The sequence below is a fragment of the Geospiza fortis genome, unplaced genomic scaffold (genome assembly GCF_000277835.1).
Source record: "Geospiza fortis unplaced genomic scaffold, GeoFor_1.0 scaffold346, whole genome shotgun sequence".
Lineage (NCBI taxonomy): Eukaryota > Metazoa > Chordata > Aves > Passeriformes > Thraupidae > Geospiza > Geospiza fortis.
This window is the reverse complement of record NW_005054361.1, coordinates 3,607,213-3,624,307: the sequence shown is the minus strand read 5'-3', so window position 1 is coordinate 3,624,307 and position 17,095 is coordinate 3,607,213. Positions and strand designations below refer to the sequence as shown.

The window sequence follows — 17,095 nt, the reverse complement described above, 5'->3', positions numbered from 1 at the left end:
AAGGCAAGCAGAGATAATACCACTGAATAGAATCACACTTCAGGGGAAAAAAGTATCTATGTGCCAAAACCAAAATGGCAGTAAGACTTTTAATACCTTACAGTTCTGTTGCCAAATAAATAGTGTATCATAGATGGAGTGCACAGTCGAGTTGTGTGTGATAGTGTGGCTCTGTGTTCTGTTCTTCCAAATGCACAAAGATGACATTTCTTGTGGAATAAATGAAATATGCATAAAAATTAGTATTATTTCTATGATAGAAATAATATTAAAAAAGGCTTTGGCTAGGAGAAAATACTTTGAAGTATGATCAGATGTATATTTCAAAGGCAGAAATAAAGGCTATGGTTTACTGAGGGTTTTCAAAATGGGGGAGGCTTATGGGGGTAGGAGAAAATGATGTATGATAAAAAGACTGAAGTGGTTCTTTGAACACATGAATTACTTCTTCTCCACTATTTCTGCTCCCATATCCCTTCATCTCATAATTAATTGAGTCTCCAGATGGGCATGGATATTTACAACTGTGTACTGTCTGTTTTGGTGTTCTTGGTATTTCTGAGCCCTTCTTTTTCTATCACTGTGACATTTTGAGGCAACTAGACACCAGCAGCTTTCATATTGGACCTTCTCAGCGCTCTTGATGTTCCTTAATGTATTTTTTCCTGGCTATAGCTGAAAAATCTTTGTAATCTTGTATAACAAAGATTGCATTTAGAATATTTTTAAGCTTTTTTTTTTCCTCAAGTATGTGTTTGGAAAGTCTCTTAGGTTTGGATATTGAACAAGAAATGGCAGATTGTAGGGTTTTTTTCCCTCCTGTATTTGAATGAATATTCAAGATGGGGAAGTGATGAGATGGTTAAGAAAAGTGGTGTTTTTCAGTGTTAATTCACTACTTATAAGCAGTATTATGTTTATGTCCAGACTAATTAATGTTTTGTCCCAAGACTCTGTGGTTCCTGTTTCTTGTGTTGGGTTGGTTGAACTTCTGCAAAAGTTCACGTTTCTCATGGTAAATGGGGAAGAAGAGAGAATTTCCCATCATAGGAAGACTTCTGCTTGATCATAAGCCTATGATTTAGAGGAATGATGTTTGTATTTCCATTTGGAAAGAGTGAATTTTTTGATTTCTTTCCATAAGAGGAGCTTTTTCTTAAACTGTAGGCAGTTGAGGAAATCTTGCATAGACAAGACATAATTTTGTAAATTTTGGATCTCTCCATTGATACCTCTAGGCCATTTGAAGTAATTTTTTGTAATGTAGTCTTTAAATTTTTTTTTGTCTTATCAACATCTTGTAGATTGTGATTTAGGCTGTTTGTTTGAATCAGGATTACCTTGTAGAAGTCTGCCTCTTAGAAGAAAAATAAAGAACAGATTTCATAGACTTTGAGCTTCTTTGAGGTCAGACCATGACCACAAATACAAATTGTTAAATAGGAGTCCTGTTTTGTTTTCAAGGCCTTTAGGTAGGATTTATTTTCATATCATTAAGATCTGAATGGAAGAGGTCAAAGTAACATTTTCCCGCAAAAAAGATTTTCCCAAAATCATATGTAAGGTTGGTACAACAATTCAGACCAGACTTGCTGTATGTAATAAAACATTGTGTGGTGATTCAGAAATCCTCCTTAGTCCTCATTGTTTTGAGTCCTAGTTAATTTTAGCTAATCTTCAAAGATGATGGTTAACTTCAGTCTATGGTCCATTGTAATTTCAGGATAACTTTGATGATTGGATGAAGAGGGAAATGTAAGTGAAGACTGTTGTATTTCTTAGAAAAAGGTACCTTAGTTCTTCATAAAATCTTGACAGATCAGTAATTTTTGTCTTGTGCTTGAAGTGCAGTTGAATTTCCTAGTGAGTTTCATGGGTGGTGCTTTTTGTTTTGGTGGGTTTTTTTAAATGACAGAAATGGGTTTAGTTGCTAAGCTATAAGATTGAAGATCATGAATAGATTTTGGGTTTTGGGGGCAGTGAGTTTTAGCACCCTGGACTGGCTCATCATGGATTAGGCAGCTGTAAGTCCTAATGGAGGGGTGGAGCGTGTGTACATGCCACAGACAACAGAGGGGGGAGGGATGCCTGCGGCAGCAGAGGCTTGAAAACAAATTAAATGGTTCCAGAGTGGCATCATCAGTTGTTCATTAAGTAATATCCAAAATAGTCAGATTGAAATTTGCAGTACATTGAAATTTACAATACCAATGTGATGGGAAATGTTGGAGGTTCTCAAACTCAAATGGACTTGGTGTTACTGCAGCAGTTCAAGTTCCTTTTGGAATGTAGATGATTTCTAAACAAATTAGTAGGTGAAACAAGAAATTTTATATCCATTGATTACAGTTTTTTACTATCTACAGCTTGTAGAAAGCTAGAAACTAATAGTTCATGCTTATGTTGGCAGAAGTTGCATCTTTTGAACTTGGAGGTTAAGGTGAGAGAGGAGAATTTCTATTTATTTTTAAAAAAAATTGTGAGTTTTCGCTCAAGACCAATTCTATTCCTGTATTTAAACAGTACTTCAATAACTTAAATAACTGCTAAGTTAATATAGCTTAGAATTAATATGCATTAGAAACATGTATTTCCTTTTGAAATGAAGAATTTAAATTTTTAAATGAACAGTCAGAGTAATCTTTTAATCTATTTGGTTGATGGAGCATTAGATAGTTTTAGCCTTTTCTTTCCCCTTTTTTCCCCATGCAGGTAACTTGGAAATGTTAATGTATAATAACCTAGAAGTGATTTAACATGGTGTCGCTTTGAGTTCAGATTTTGCAGAATGTATATTTAGTTCTTTTGCTCCCTTTGTAACTTCTTTACTTGGAGAGTCTATGGTATATATAATCTCATGGTAAGGCAGGAGGAGCATTGCTGTAAGGAAAAAGCAAACAAAATTCAACAAAAGAGAAACAAATATTTTTTCTTGTATTGTTGTTGGTGAAGAGTGACAAACATGCAGTGATTTAGAGCATCTTGGGGTGCTTTTCTGTAGGACTGAATAAAAGGGTCTCTTTGTAGTTGAAGAAAGTTCCTGCTTCTGAGCTGTATTCCTGTTGAGTGTGTTCCTGGGCTAGTGTTGTGTTGTCTCTCATGGTTGTTGAGTTTCTCTGGTTTGCAGGCTTGGCAGAAGGTTAGCCCAGCTCTTTCTTCCCCTTGCCCTTGTTGGACAGCTTTCTATTGAGTTGGAAAATTGAATGGGTTCATGAAGTGTTCAGGTAATGTGGAAAAAGGTGAGGGACAGGGGACTGAGACCTGTTAGTTTGACTCAGTTCCTGATGTAATCGTGGCTTCCATTCAGTATCAATTCACCCACAGACCATGGTGGAATTTTGCAAGAGTGGCATAAGTTAATAAATAGATTTTTAGTTGTGAGATATGCTTTTGATCTAGAGAAAGAGTTCAGATGATACCTAATTGACATTGAGTGATAAAATTGACATTTGCAGTGTGGTTTGTAGAAGCCAGAAGGAATGATAAAGTTACAATGCAGAGAAGAGAGGGAAAATAAAATGCAGTAATCAAGGTATAAATTAGGGACAAGCATCTGTTTCTAGTTATTTGTTTTGTAAACATTCTGCTCTAAACAATTAGAAAGGATAAAATGGGTAATGGGTTAACAGATGCCATCTACAGAATCTTTTACAGAGGCTTCTAAAATATTTTTAAATCAAACATTTTCTGCAGCACTTTTTTCTGCATACATAATTCACCAAAAAAAAAGAAGCATTGTGAATACAGTGTTGCTGCTTTCTTGATACTAATCATAAGAAAATTTATTACCAGTAAGTAGAGTAATTATGCAGTGAGTTATGTTTACATTTAAATTGACACTGACAGTAGTTTGGACATGAGAACTGTGGTAAACAGTAAGTTCAGTATTTTTTTACTTAGAAATTTATTTTATTGCACTGTGAAGAGAGTGCATAGCTGTCAAAGATATAATCAACTGTGGGGTCTTGAAGCTTCATTATTTTAAACAAATACTGAGAGAATATTTGTATTGCTGTTTTTGCTCAATACCAGTACATGGCAACTAAATTCTGTATGTCATGGATACATTAGCAGCACATCACAGGGTGATAAAGCTCTTCATTTTAGTGTTTGCCATTCAAGTGCCATCCTTGATTCAGAGAAGCTCAGCACTTCAGTGTTATGAGATACAAGCAGGCTTTTGGAGAGCAGCCATATGATCTTATTTCTAAGCTGAAATGTTCTCTTCTAGAAAGTTAGTGATTCTCTGGCAAGATAAATGACTGGTACTTAGACCCAAAGTTTTTTGGCCTTTAACTTGTAGAGGGCATCCAGTGAATCGGGATTTAACCTGAAGCAGGAGCTATTTAGAGTCAGACAAGGTATGCCCAGCAGGGCTCTCGTCCTTGGTTGGTGAATTTCTGAACTGATAAGCTTTGCTTTCATCGAGGCACTAGCATTGATTTCCTAATTTTAGTGTCTGCTTAGGATTGTTTATCTTTTTGTTTTTCTGATTAGTAGGTAATGACAAATGTAAGAAATGTCCAAGTGGGCTTTTCCAGTGTTCAAGGAGTTTTTTTGAACAGGAAGATTGAAAACTGAATATTTTAGCCAACCAACTATGATAGGTCTGATGTGTTTGTCAATGCCTTTGTGGTAAAGCTGATGCCATCTCTAGGCTTTCAGCAATGAGGCTTTAAACCCATTATAGTACATCCTCCAGAGTATGCATAAATGGTAAATCTAAATGATAAATCTTCTGTAGAAATGAAATAGAAAATGAGTTTGGCATTCTTAAGTTTCCCTGTATTCTATATTAAATAAGCTAAAGGAAGATAAAGTGGTGTTGGAGGTTTAGGTGGACTTTTTTTTGCCATCACTCTGACAGTCAACAGCACTGCAGTCAGGTTAAGGTATGATTCTTTTTGTGAAATGTTTTCTCTAGCTAGAGAGTGGGCACTTGTCACTCACAAGGTTTGCAAGATAACCACACAGTGTATGCCATGATTACAGCAAGCTGCCCATCTTTACTCTTTGCTGGTAGCCTCAGTTGAACGAGATGTCCTACTTTGTTTTTTAAATTAAAGAAGACACGGGGAAACATGCTGAAAGAGTAGAACGTATTCCAGGTGTGGAGACATGTATCTCAGAGAGTGTTCTTGGAGAATGTTTTTAGGATTTGAAAATAATTCTTGAGGCTATTGTAGAGTTAATAAATTGCATGATAAATGGATCATCTTACTCTTTATTATACTGCCTGAAGTAGATAGGGTTGGGGAAAGGTTGCTTAAATATTTTATGACTTTTAAGGTAGGACAAATGTTGAGATTTAAAATGGTCAGTGCCAGTATTTGATTTCTGTTTCTTATTTGATCAGAAATGCCAAAGTTCTGTATCAAAGAGGGTGGCTCTGCATTATGGTTGTTTCTTGGCCATAGTGAAAGTCCTAAGCACTGCTGAAGTGGTACTGGAATATGAGGCAGGGAGGCAGGGGCTTTTTCAGGGTTACAGAGCAGTTTACCAGGTATTTCTCATAATTTGGGTGTTTATATTTCTTTTGTTAATGGGTGGTGTCTTGCCCTTTTTCTATAAAGTATTATGAAATGACACACAATAGCAAGGGTCTGAAACTGTGACCTCCCAGGATAAAATTACTCTACAAGGAGAACTCATTAATGCAAATTAGCGTTTTTCTTTCCTTCTGGCTTTTTAAAGTCAGAACTTTTCTGTGTGAACTTCCTTTGATGTGGGGCCTCCTGGTAAATGTTTTAACTAAAATACTGTTGAATATGAACAATTTTTTTTTGACTGTTAGAATACAGGACTGCTGCAGCTGTTTCCCCAGAAGTGAAAAATCATCACACTTTTCCAGAGGAGTACATTCAGTAAAAGATAGTAGACAGTAACTTCAAAGCCTTCAAAAAGTATTTCTTTTTCTGAGCAAACAGTGCCTGGTAGAAAACAAGAGGCTCATTAGTTTGCAGACTTCAGTCTTTCGTGGGGTGGGAAGGCACAGCTCTTTGCAGTGACAAGCAAAACATTCTTTTTGCAAATTGGTTGTGGGTGTTTGTGGCGAATAAGTATTGGCCCTTCTTGTTCTGAAAGCCTTATTTCCCACAGAGGTATGTGTCTGTCAGGGTTTAATGCTCTCTGACCAGGTTCTTTTAGATAACCCACATAAGGAGGGTGCAACATTGAATATTAGGGCAACAAAACTGGTGAAGGTCTGAAGCACAAGTCCTATGAGGAGCAGTGGAGGGAGCTGGGGTTTAGTCTGGAGAAAAGGAGGAGGAGCGGAGACCTTATTGCCCTCTAGAACTGCCTGAAAAGAGGGGGTAGCCAGGTGTTGGTTGGTCTCTTCTCTCAGGCAACTCATGACAGGACAAGAGGACATATCCTCAAGTCATGCCTAGAGGAGGTTTAGCTTGGACATTAGGAGGAATTTCTTCCCAGAAAGGGTGATTAGATACTGGAATAGAGTAGCCAGGGAGGTGGTGGAGTCACTGTCCCTGGAGGTGTTTAAGGAAAGACTGGATGTGGCGCTCAGTACCATGTTCTAGTTACCATGGTGCTGTTTGGCCATAGGTTGGGCCCTGACCTCAGAGGTCTTTTCCAGCCTAATTGGTTCTGTGATATCAAATGTGTGTGTTTGAAGATACTTGATGTTATGTGGGCTTTTTGATTTAGCAGAAGCACACATGCATATTATGTTTTCAGTATATTTTGTAAGTATAGTTTGTAATTAGCAACATGTAGGCATTTCAATACACAGTTCAATTGCAGTACCAATGTGATTCCTATTTCCTGTCTCTGTAGTATATGCACCATTGTCATGCTGGGCATCCCTCATCACCAGAAAGGATCTTGTGGGTTGAGACCCCGTATGGTGCTCCTGGAATTTTGTGGTTCAGTGCATGTGGTCACTAAGCAGTGTGAGCCTGATCAGCATGGGGGGATGCAAACTCAGACATTAGCATTCTTTTGATGAAATTGGGGAGAAACATTCACACCACCAGTTGATCCACTCAGCTGACTGAGGTGTTTATGCAAAGCAAAGGCCACCCTCCTGTCCCACTGTGTAGAGGCCAAGTAAGCCTCTTTGCAACAGCGGTGGTTTGTCACACCCTGCGTTATTTCCTGAGCTTCGTGGGTGCTTCAGCCTCGCTCATCTCCTATGAGCCTTCTGTTACAGGGCTTTGTGGTCAGTCACTGTACTTGAATGTAGTTTGAGGCTCATTTGAGAAGTTGCTGGCCAATCACAGTTGGGCTTCATGATTTAATCACATACAAGGTACAAACATTCTGTAAAGATAAAGCCTTTCTCAAGATATCTTCCAATTTTATGCACATAATTTAAATATAAATAAATTAGTTCAAAAGCCAAGAATAAGACAGTAAAAATCAGTTTACTTAAGATAAATATGTAGCTTGACTGCGTTTGTAGTTTGTGAACTTGATTGCACTGGGTTTTATTTATTTTATGAAGTCTCTGTGTGCCACACTCAGCTGCTTCTGCCTGCTTCTTCTGCTAGCAGTAGTGGTTATTTTTTCTGGAGATTTAATTCCTGTTAAAATCTAGTGGAATCTCACAGATAAAATCGAGTCATTGTCACAACCATGTTGAGTATTGCTGGTTTCAAAATGGTCTGAGAGCTCTTTGTGTGCTCCTGTCTGCCTTATCTCTACTCTTGGAATCCTGCTATTGCTTCAGGGGTTTGCTTCTGGTGCACAGTTGGTCTAGGATTTACTGTAACTATGAAGTGTGCCTAATGCCTTTTTTTTTTTGTGTGTGTGTGTGTGCTTGGCTTTGTGTTTTGTCATCACTTGGCCATGCTTCTGTGGCTGGGACTTGTATTGAGGTTCCAGAAGCACTTTGCCTTCTAAACAAGAGGGGGAGGGAAAGATGGCATAAACATCTAGTGAGATAGGTATTTTTAAGGGCATTGTTAGCTAGTGACTCTGTGGAATCACTGTTGTGATGCTGAGCAATGATCTATTGAAATAGAGAGCTTGATAGCTTAAGAGAGATAAGATAGTTCTGCTTTAAAGAAGACAGTTAAAAATATGCATCTCCAACACCTCTAGCCACAATGTCCCAATCAGCAGGAGAGGATTTTGCAGGGATTTTTCATATCTGATGGAACTGACAGAAAAAAAGGATTGCTTCCATTCTGGGTAGTCTTTTTCTTAAAGATGCATTTTGCAGCCAAGAGTCTTTGCCTAGTGGGAACTGTGTCCTGTGTTCATCCACAGGGACAGTCAGACCTTTGTGCCCATTGACATCTAGTTGATCTCTAGTTCTGTGTGTTTTCAGGATTCCAGACTGTGCAGAAGAACACTTGGTATTTAAGTATCTTACTGTATGCATGGGTGTCTCTGTTGCCCCTGTGCACCTGTTATCCACACTCTGAATTTTACAGACTTGGAGAAGAACATGCTTTGTAGGATCTGAGCTTTTCAAACCTTTCAGCGTATATCACACATAGCTTGATCTATATATAGAAAGTTTAGGAAATGGGAAGCTTGTATGTTTCAGTCTGGTGTTCAGTGAAAGACCTTTTATTATGTTGAACACTACTGTTTTTTTTCAGAGTGGGGAAGGTAGATAAAAAATGAAATCTAATTCTTATGGTGGGTGTGGAAGTCCTTTTACTTTTGGGATCCCTGTAAAAAAAGGCATGAAAAACAGATCACTACTAGTAACTGAGGAAAGGCAATAGCAAGTATAAAATCATATGCCCTTTCTAATGCTGGGAATCCTGAGATGATACAGCTTTGGAAGGATCTCTGGTCAGGGCATGGCACATTGTAGATCTTGTTTGCTCATTGTTCATTAGTACTGTTATAGGGTTTTACAGTACAGTTATCTATCCCTGATGGTAGTCAGGTCTGGAATCAGAGCTTTGAAGTGTCCCATGGACAAAGTGCTTTAATATCCTTACCTCATTAATGAAACTGCAGTTCCTGAGCTGAGCAAGGTGCATGTAATATTTCAAGTGGGAAAGACGGCACACTGTACACATACTTAAAATAAAATGCACATTGATTAGTTACACATTGATTAGGTGGACATTCATTAATTGTGCTATTGATTGGACGCAGCATGACTCAGTAATGATCACACGGTATCCGTGATAATCATGTACCCGAATGTGGGTCACTGACTGCTCACACAGTAATAATCTTACAGGCAGATCATTACAAACGAGTTGAAAGGTCTTTGTAGTACTTGTATGGCTTGAAAGGGGTTCAGTTTTACAGGGGTTGATGGCATAGATTCAGACAGATTTAGTAAGCTGTTCAGATGGACCTGAAGATTCAGAAGGAATCTCAAAGAATTAGAATTCCTTTCAGTGCCTCAACTTAAACTTCATTTTTTTCTGAACATCTGGGATTTTTTTTCATTTTTGCTGTTCTCTATAGATTTGTTTCTCTACTACCTTTGTGTTTCATACTTGTAGGTCAGTTGAGTAGCTTTATGTAACATTTGGAGGGCTTTATATTAGCTAATTAGCCAAAGTGTTCTGGTCACCAGTTTGTCTAAAAATAGATTTTGCTATGAGGGTGTTCTAGATTTTTAGACTGCTCTTGGTGAATGTCGGTCCTTCCATTTGCATTCTCTGAGCAAGAAGAGCTAAAATTGTCCTTAAAAATAATTGTGAAAGTATACTGATGTCAGGTAGCCCAGCTGATGGATAATGGACTCATCCTGCTAAGCTAGAAAAGCAATGGTAGAGGTAAGCTATTGGTACTTTATATTGGTCACGGTAGAAGGAAGTTAGGTGGGCTCTTGTAGCCTATGAGAAAGAAGAAACAGTAACACGTTGCTGTTAACTCGTTAACTAAATTTTTCTTCAGAGAAAACAGAAGGGAACTCTGAATTTCTGGTAGTTTAAGCCTTCCAGACAAATTTGTATTTATTTTGATAAACATCCTTTGGTCACAGTTCCATGGTCATATGATTGATGCATATTTCTTGGCCTAGAAATGATGCTGTGTACCTTGGAAGAGGTCCAAGAAAAGCCCTTCCTGAGGCAGTGGTGTATTTTTGTTAGTTAGCATCCTGCTGCTTTGTTCCTTGGTGGAATGGAAAGCTGTAGACATAGAAGCCTCAATAGTGATGTGTCTGCTGCCTGTATCTAATACCTGACATTGGCCAGTATCATTTCTTAGTCCATATTTTCTTTATCCATAAAAAAACTTGCCCTGCAATGAAATACTGAACTATTTTAAGGTATCAGCCAATGAATGATGGAAAATTAATTGCAGCATAGGATGGAAACAAATTTCGCTATATGTGGGTTGTCTCCTTTAGTACAGAGCACTGTGGTTCTGGGAATAGCTTCTGTTGGATAACTTAAAGGTATTGTGGAGGCCCAGATCTCTGGTGGGCAGCAGTGCAAAGGGCTGTAGAGAGCACTTGCCAACAGTATAGAATAAATAATTTTTCTAGTTTTGTGGAAGTAAAAGATGCATAGTAAAAGCAAAATCATTTGCTTGAATACAGTTACTGTGGTCCAGCAGATAGCAAGCACAGCTGTTTTTCAGACCTAAATCTGCTGGTGTAACACACTTTATATTTTGTGAGGGGAATAGTGATTGATTTCTCATTGGCTAAGCAATTGAAATTTAATTTGTGGCAGGGTTAGACATTTGAAGCTGTTCTTTTCTGAACTGCAAGTGTAGTTTAATCTAGAAAGATTGTAGAGGGTTTTTAGAAATTAGATGAGGATCCATGCAGAATTATTGTACCACGTGTAATTCTACTGTGGTGAAAGAAGCTGGTTATAAAAAGACTTTCTGAGCCTTTCTCTTTCTGATTCTATATCAGATTTTCGCTGTAGATTTTTCCACCACATAGAGTACAGCGTTCTTTGTAAAAGTGGGAGATAATGTGAATGTAATACATGCAATATGACTGGCTTTTTTGAGTCTGTCACAAAAAGGTTGTCAAAATAAACTTTGTTGTTTCACTGTAGTTCTGTGCTAGTGAAGATTTATTTTGAAAATAAACCTGGTCTCTGAGAAGACCTTAACATTTCTTTTTAAGAACATTTAAATTCTTAAAACAATCCGTAAAAAGTTATTAGACTTCCTGAAGCCCTAATTGGTAATATTAGGGAAATGACCTGTTATGTGTCCTTTTTTGGAGTTGTTGTTTGTGTTTAGCAGTGATGTCAGTTGTTACAAGGAGAGAGATTTTTCTCAGCTCTAAAATTTGTAATGGCTGTCAGTTCATTTCTGCCTGCCCTTACTGGGAAGGCATGGTTGCTCAGCATTTTTGTTGAGAATATGGAATCACTTTGGTCAAAGTCATATGTTTGTGAGCTTGTTTTGGAGCAGCACTTAGGCTTAAGAGTTTTCTGCCCAAAACTGGTGTTTGGTAGCTACAAAGAAAATGAGCTACAATAGTAGAGTACATGACCAACAGCGTGCAATATAGAAAATGAAGATTACCATACCTTTTCTGGAACATAAAATGCTGCAATCTCTTAATGTGTTGTCATCTTTAGGTACTTGTGTTTTAAGTCTCAGCACCCATAAAGGAGTTATATACAATGCAGTAATTATTTCCTAAAGCATAAATGTGCCAGTTGAAATTCTGTGCGAGTACAATGTGAAAGCCATTTCTGTGCTCTGCATGTTTGCATGTTAGGTCTCTTCCCGTTAATGGTGGGGGGATGTGTGTGCAGCATGAAGTATTAATTGTGGGTGCAGTGAGACAGTTAACAGGAAAAAAAGAGTATCAGTCCAGCTTGTCATGTAAACAAAAATCAGGAACTCTGAAGTTTCATTAAATATCAAAGCAGTGCTGAGCTATGCAATCAATGTTGCTATTGTGTTTTTCTGCAGTTCACAAAATTTTAGCTTCTTAAAATTACAGAAAACATTACTTTTTATAGCATCGATTTGAAACTCTTGTACTGTAGTCAAGTTTTATGGCTTCACTTGCATCTGTACTTGTGTTTGAGGTTTTCTTACTGGTATTTCTCCTTTCTTTATGTACAAGAAAATGTAAATAGACCTGCTTAGAGCACCTTCATTACTGACTAGAAAGTAGGAGCAGGGAGTGAAATTTATCTGGAGCAACTTTCTGACTAGATATCAATGATAATGAGCTAAAAGATTATTATTTGCTGTTAGGATCTTTGCAATCAGTGAACATGTGACAGAAATTATTGTTCTCACTTGCATGCCCTGTGTTTTATTATTGTTGGTGGTAACTGCATGAAAATAAGATGAATTGTAGATTTTTTAAGTGTAATGTTTATAAAAAAACTGCCTTTGAATGGTATAAATACTTAATTGCTCTGGCATGTGTTGTTTAAAATAAAACATTAGCACTCTCCTTCCCTTCAGACTTTGGTTTTGTTTCTAGGTTGCACGTCTTCAAAAAATCCCTGATGGTGACAATGAGACAATGATTCCTGTACTGTCTTCAAAAAAAGCAAGTGAATTGCCAGTTGATGAAGTAGCAAGTATTCTGCAAGTAAGTAAATTTTTCATATCGAAAGAATGTACTGATGCTAGCAAGCAACAAGTTTGATATTTCTTAACGACAGATCTTGCAACTGAATGTTGATGCATTATCATGCAGTTTCATGTTAGCTATTACCTGCTTCGAAAAGCAAGTTGATTTTTAAATTGTTGCTAGAAATTCTCTAATCTTTTAATATTAAAAAAAAAATCGGGCTTTTGCAGGGGGAGTGAGACTAAACTTGAACACGTTTGGATTTGTCTGCTTTGATAATTGCAATTTCTTAATAAAAATCCTAGATTCAATCTTGCTATAAAATTCTGTCATGGGTTTTTCTTTTTTTATTGCATCCATTTCTCTAAGGAATCTTTAATGTTCTTAATTTATTTTGGTAGCCCCCATCTTAAGTGGAGAAACAGGACCGAGAAAGCTACCCATTGACAGATTTATGAACCATTCAGTCTGGGTTAATTTTCATGATAGATGGTCTTTTTTCATTTTCTGTATGCTTGACTGCTTGAGGAGTACACCATGATGAATGTTGGTCACTGACAACTCAAGATTTTGAAGCTATTGCAGTCATTTGGCTGAGTCACTGAACTCCTGCCATAACCCTCAAGAGTCTGAAGGATGTCCACAGTTTGATTTGTTGTAGAATTTTTTGCAGGAAAGATCAGCAGTCATTTACAGATTTGAAGCAACATTTGCCTCTGTAGTTCTTCTGTGAATTTTTGATTGAATTCCTTAAATACTGGCAGAGTTTTAAAATAGTAGTTCGCTTTTATTGTCATACAAACAGTAGTACCAAACTTGTCTTTCTGATGTTGCCCAAATTCATATAATCAAAGGCTGTGTATTTGGGTGTGAGAATTTACCCCAGCTTCTCAGTGTAATTGCTGTTTCATTCTTTGCATATTTTAATAGGCTAATCTTCAGAATGGCTTAAAAAACTGTGAAGTTTGTCATAGACGGGCATTCCATGGATGGAATGAATTTGATATTAGTGAAGATGAACCACTGTGGAAAAAATATATATCCCAGGTGAAGTTTTTTGTCCTTTTTGGTTTTAATACTTTTCAGTAGTTTTGCTCTTCATTTTGTTTTGCTTAGCTTTTGTATACATGAGCATATTTTGATAAAAGTGGGAAAAATCTAGTTAAATGGGAAACTACAGCTTGTAAAATTTATCTAATTTACCTATTGAAAAAGCTTTTACTTAGGTGTGTATCTATAAACATCATAGTGTTTTGATTGTGATTTGTTCTTAAATGTATGTTCATAGCTATCCAAAGGGTGCCATTCATAACTAGCCTGAGGGCTAGAAAAGTAGAATAAACTTCCCTATAGTCAAACTTGGTCCTGAGTTGTACTAAGATCAGAGAACAATGCATATGACCATTGGTAAATATTTAAATGGAATGTGAAATATGAAGAACTTGATAGGAAATTTCAAAAAGCAAAACTGCTGCCTTTGATCTGAGGGTGGAGGTGGGGCCAGCCTTGATTCTGGTTTTGAGCAGAACTGGCAAGAGTCAAGTGTGAATTTGTTTCTTAGCAGTGTGATATATCTCAAATACATATATACATATCTGATGTGAAAGTGTCACTACTTTCTCTGGCTTACCCATCCCACCTCCCAGCTATACAAGATATTTACACAGAGATTCTTCTAATGAATTTGTAACGTTAAACATTTTGGTCTGTGTTTGCTGCACCTTGGCTGTGCAGCAGTGCGACCCTGAAGTTGCACTCTGTGGTTGACTCTGTGCTCCTTGGGAGAGATTAAAAAGACATTCAGTGCTCTGATGATGGTAGTGGTGGGAACACATCTCATCCTGCTGTACTCTAGCGTTAATGCTTTATTTTCAAGTGTGTAGGGTCAATTACTCAGATACAACAGAACACTTCTAAGGCGTATTGCCCAGGACTGTTTTAGATGGGATTTATTAAGATTCATACTTGCTTTGAATGTGCTTATCAGATCTGCTTTTGGAATGTTCTTCAACTGAATTGTAGGAATGTTCTTTTTTATACTGTTTCTCAAAAAAATGAGCATGTTAGCAACCAGCTGTCATAGAAGAAAGATCCTTTATTGTTTTAGCCTTAAAAACTGTGGAAATCCTATGATCTAAAAGGAAAACTTTTATCTTGTAAAAGAAGAAATCATTAATTGAAAGTTAAGAAATATATTGCTACCTTAACAGTGATAAGTTGCTGGAACAGGATCAGTCTTTTACCTCAAAGACATTTTGAATGTATTTCAGGCTTCTTTTTGTATGTTTAAATACAGTATAAACAGTTATGGGAGATTATTCCTTTTTGCATTTAAAATGTGAATCAAGAAATGTAAGAAACATTTTCTTCCTGTTACATATTGAATACAGTCTATTCAAGGTCTTTGATATTTAAAAGAAAATGCCCCAAGTAAGCATCTGCGCTGTAGAGTTAGCTTTTCTTTGCGCTGCTAGGTTATAAATATTTTAATAATGGAATAATATGTTTCAAAAATAGATCTGGTATGCTCTGAGGGGTAGGTAAAATGGCCTTTCTGTCAAGAGTGTGGCTGAATTACTATTCTGTTTCATTGCAGTTTAAAAATCCCCTTATTATGCTTCTCCTGGCATCTGCAGTCATCAGTGTTGTAATGCATCAGTTTGATGATGCTGTCAGTATTACTGTGGTAAGCAATTAAAATTCTGTCTTGGTTGCGACTATTTGGGAATGTGTGATTTGGGAATGTGTCATGGTGCTGAACACACATGTGCTGAACTACATATGTGTTCAGCATCATGAGAGTGCCAGTGTGGGGTGGAATCACTTGATTGCAGTTACTGACTTGGATTTGTGTGTTATCATTTAATCCATTTAGTTCATGACTGGATTTTGGTTTTTTTGTGTTCTTTGATTTAGAGCAGCAGTACATATCAAAATACATCCATGAATAATTTTTAGCTGCTTCTTGCACCTTTTCTATTGGTAAAATGCCTGTCTTTAGGCATTTGTTCAGAGAAGCAATTTTTGGTGTGTTCTGTGTAATTTTAATCTAAAATTATGCTTTAATTTCAAGTTGAAGCCAACAAAAACCTTCTGTGAATTTACTTGAACGATGTAATCCTTTAAAACATGAAGTAAAACCTGAACTGTCTAGAAATCACAGAAGAAAGATAGAAGCTGAAATAATAAACTTTCGTAGAAGGTTGCAGTTAAATAGGGTGCTAAACTAGTGAGCCAAATATAGTACTCACAACTGTTTGTCACTGCAATTGGTACAGAGAAGAAAACTGTAATCCCTTTGACCTTTTAGGGGTCATAGGTGGTGGCTGAGAATCGTGATTTCTGTATGACTAGAGGCACGTCCTAGCTGGGTTTTTTTTCTGGTTTCTCTTACCTCTGTACTTTCTGTGTTGACTTTACTTTTGTACATAACTCAGAGTAACTGGAAGTTTGCTCCTACCGCCTCTAATTTTTTATAAAGAGTAATTGCTTTTGAAAAGACAACCTGTGTGACCTTTTAAAGATGAAACTTGCAATTTTGAATTTGAGTGTAGTGTTAGTTTGGAATCGTTTGTTGTGTTCCTAAGTTGGATGTAGGTAAATTGTTGTATTATGAAATATATTTAATTATTGTGGTTGAAAGTTGACTTATTTCATGTTTTTTCCCCTTGGTTAGTGCCTTTAATTCTATTTCTTAACCCTCCTGAGCAAGGCAATGAGAAAAAACCAAGGCAGTTAGTGTAAGAGAGCAGGAATTTCTGCATTCTTTGTTACAGCCTGGGAAGAAATCTTTTAATAGCCTTGTGAGCATTGGTAGAAATATCTTAAAATACAGAGAAAAAGTGTGATTGAGTTAAAGGTATCAGCTGTGGGTTTTGTGTAACTTCTGACTAACACGTACCATTTAGTCTTGTTAGTATCAATAATGCCCACTTTATTCACCAAGTGAATATTTGTTTTATTTCATTTTCAGATGATAATGCACTTTTTCTATGACTATGCATTGTGTTCAGAGCCTTGGCAACAAAACTGATTTGCTACTGAAGATCAATGACATATATTACTTTTGGTGGCATTGCTGTCTTGAGCTGCTTCTGCCATCCTTTTAGCTCTGCTGGTACAAATGTAAAACCTCTTGGTCTGGACTGGGAACTGATGAAGATTAAAAGAAAAATAAATTCATTAAATACTTTCCATTTGGCTTCTTAATGCAATCCATTACACACAGACACAAGCTGAGGGACTGATGGGAGGCTAGGAATGCAAAGCTTTTTCAGGTAGTGTGCTCTGTGGACTATAATATAGCCTCCAAAAACCATGCAGCTGTGGTGGAAATATTCCATGGAAAGATGAAATATATATAGTTGTTTCCTCATATTCAGTTGGTAAGGCTAATGTTACTATCTCAAGTAAGGTGGTTTTATGTGGATTTATTTAAGAGTTCAAGAGAGCTTTTCACTTGCAAAATGGTAATATCTTGGTTATTTTTAGTAGTTGCTGTGTGTACTTGAAAGGCTTAATTAATGGTTGTGGTGTTACAGTTCTGGAAGAAATCAGTGTAACAACTCAGCTTGAGTAACAAATTCAGTTAATGTAGCAAAACTAAATATGAGAGTGTATTGAAGGAGAAGATGAGACTTGCTC

At 36.9% G+C, this 17,095-nt stretch overlaps 1 protein-coding gene across 3 annotated transcripts in view; it reads left to right on the top strand.

Moving 5' to 3' along the window:
• The window catches only part of ATP2C1 (ATPase secretory pathway Ca2+ transporting 1), a 62,187-nt gene that overhangs the window by 19,415 nt on the left and 25,677 nt on the right, over nt 1-17,095 (top strand). For all 3 annotated transcript variants that reach the window (XM_014308189.2, XM_005423952.3, XM_014308190.2), the window contains 3 exons: nt 12,359-12,469; nt 13,382-13,498; nt 15,048-15,137. In XM_014308189.2, the coding sequence (XP_014163664.1) occupies nt 12,359-12,469; nt 13,382-13,498; nt 15,048-15,137 (318 nt within the window). The remainder of the gene's footprint in view (nt 1-12,358; nt 12,470-13,381; nt 13,499-15,047; nt 15,138-17,095) is intronic.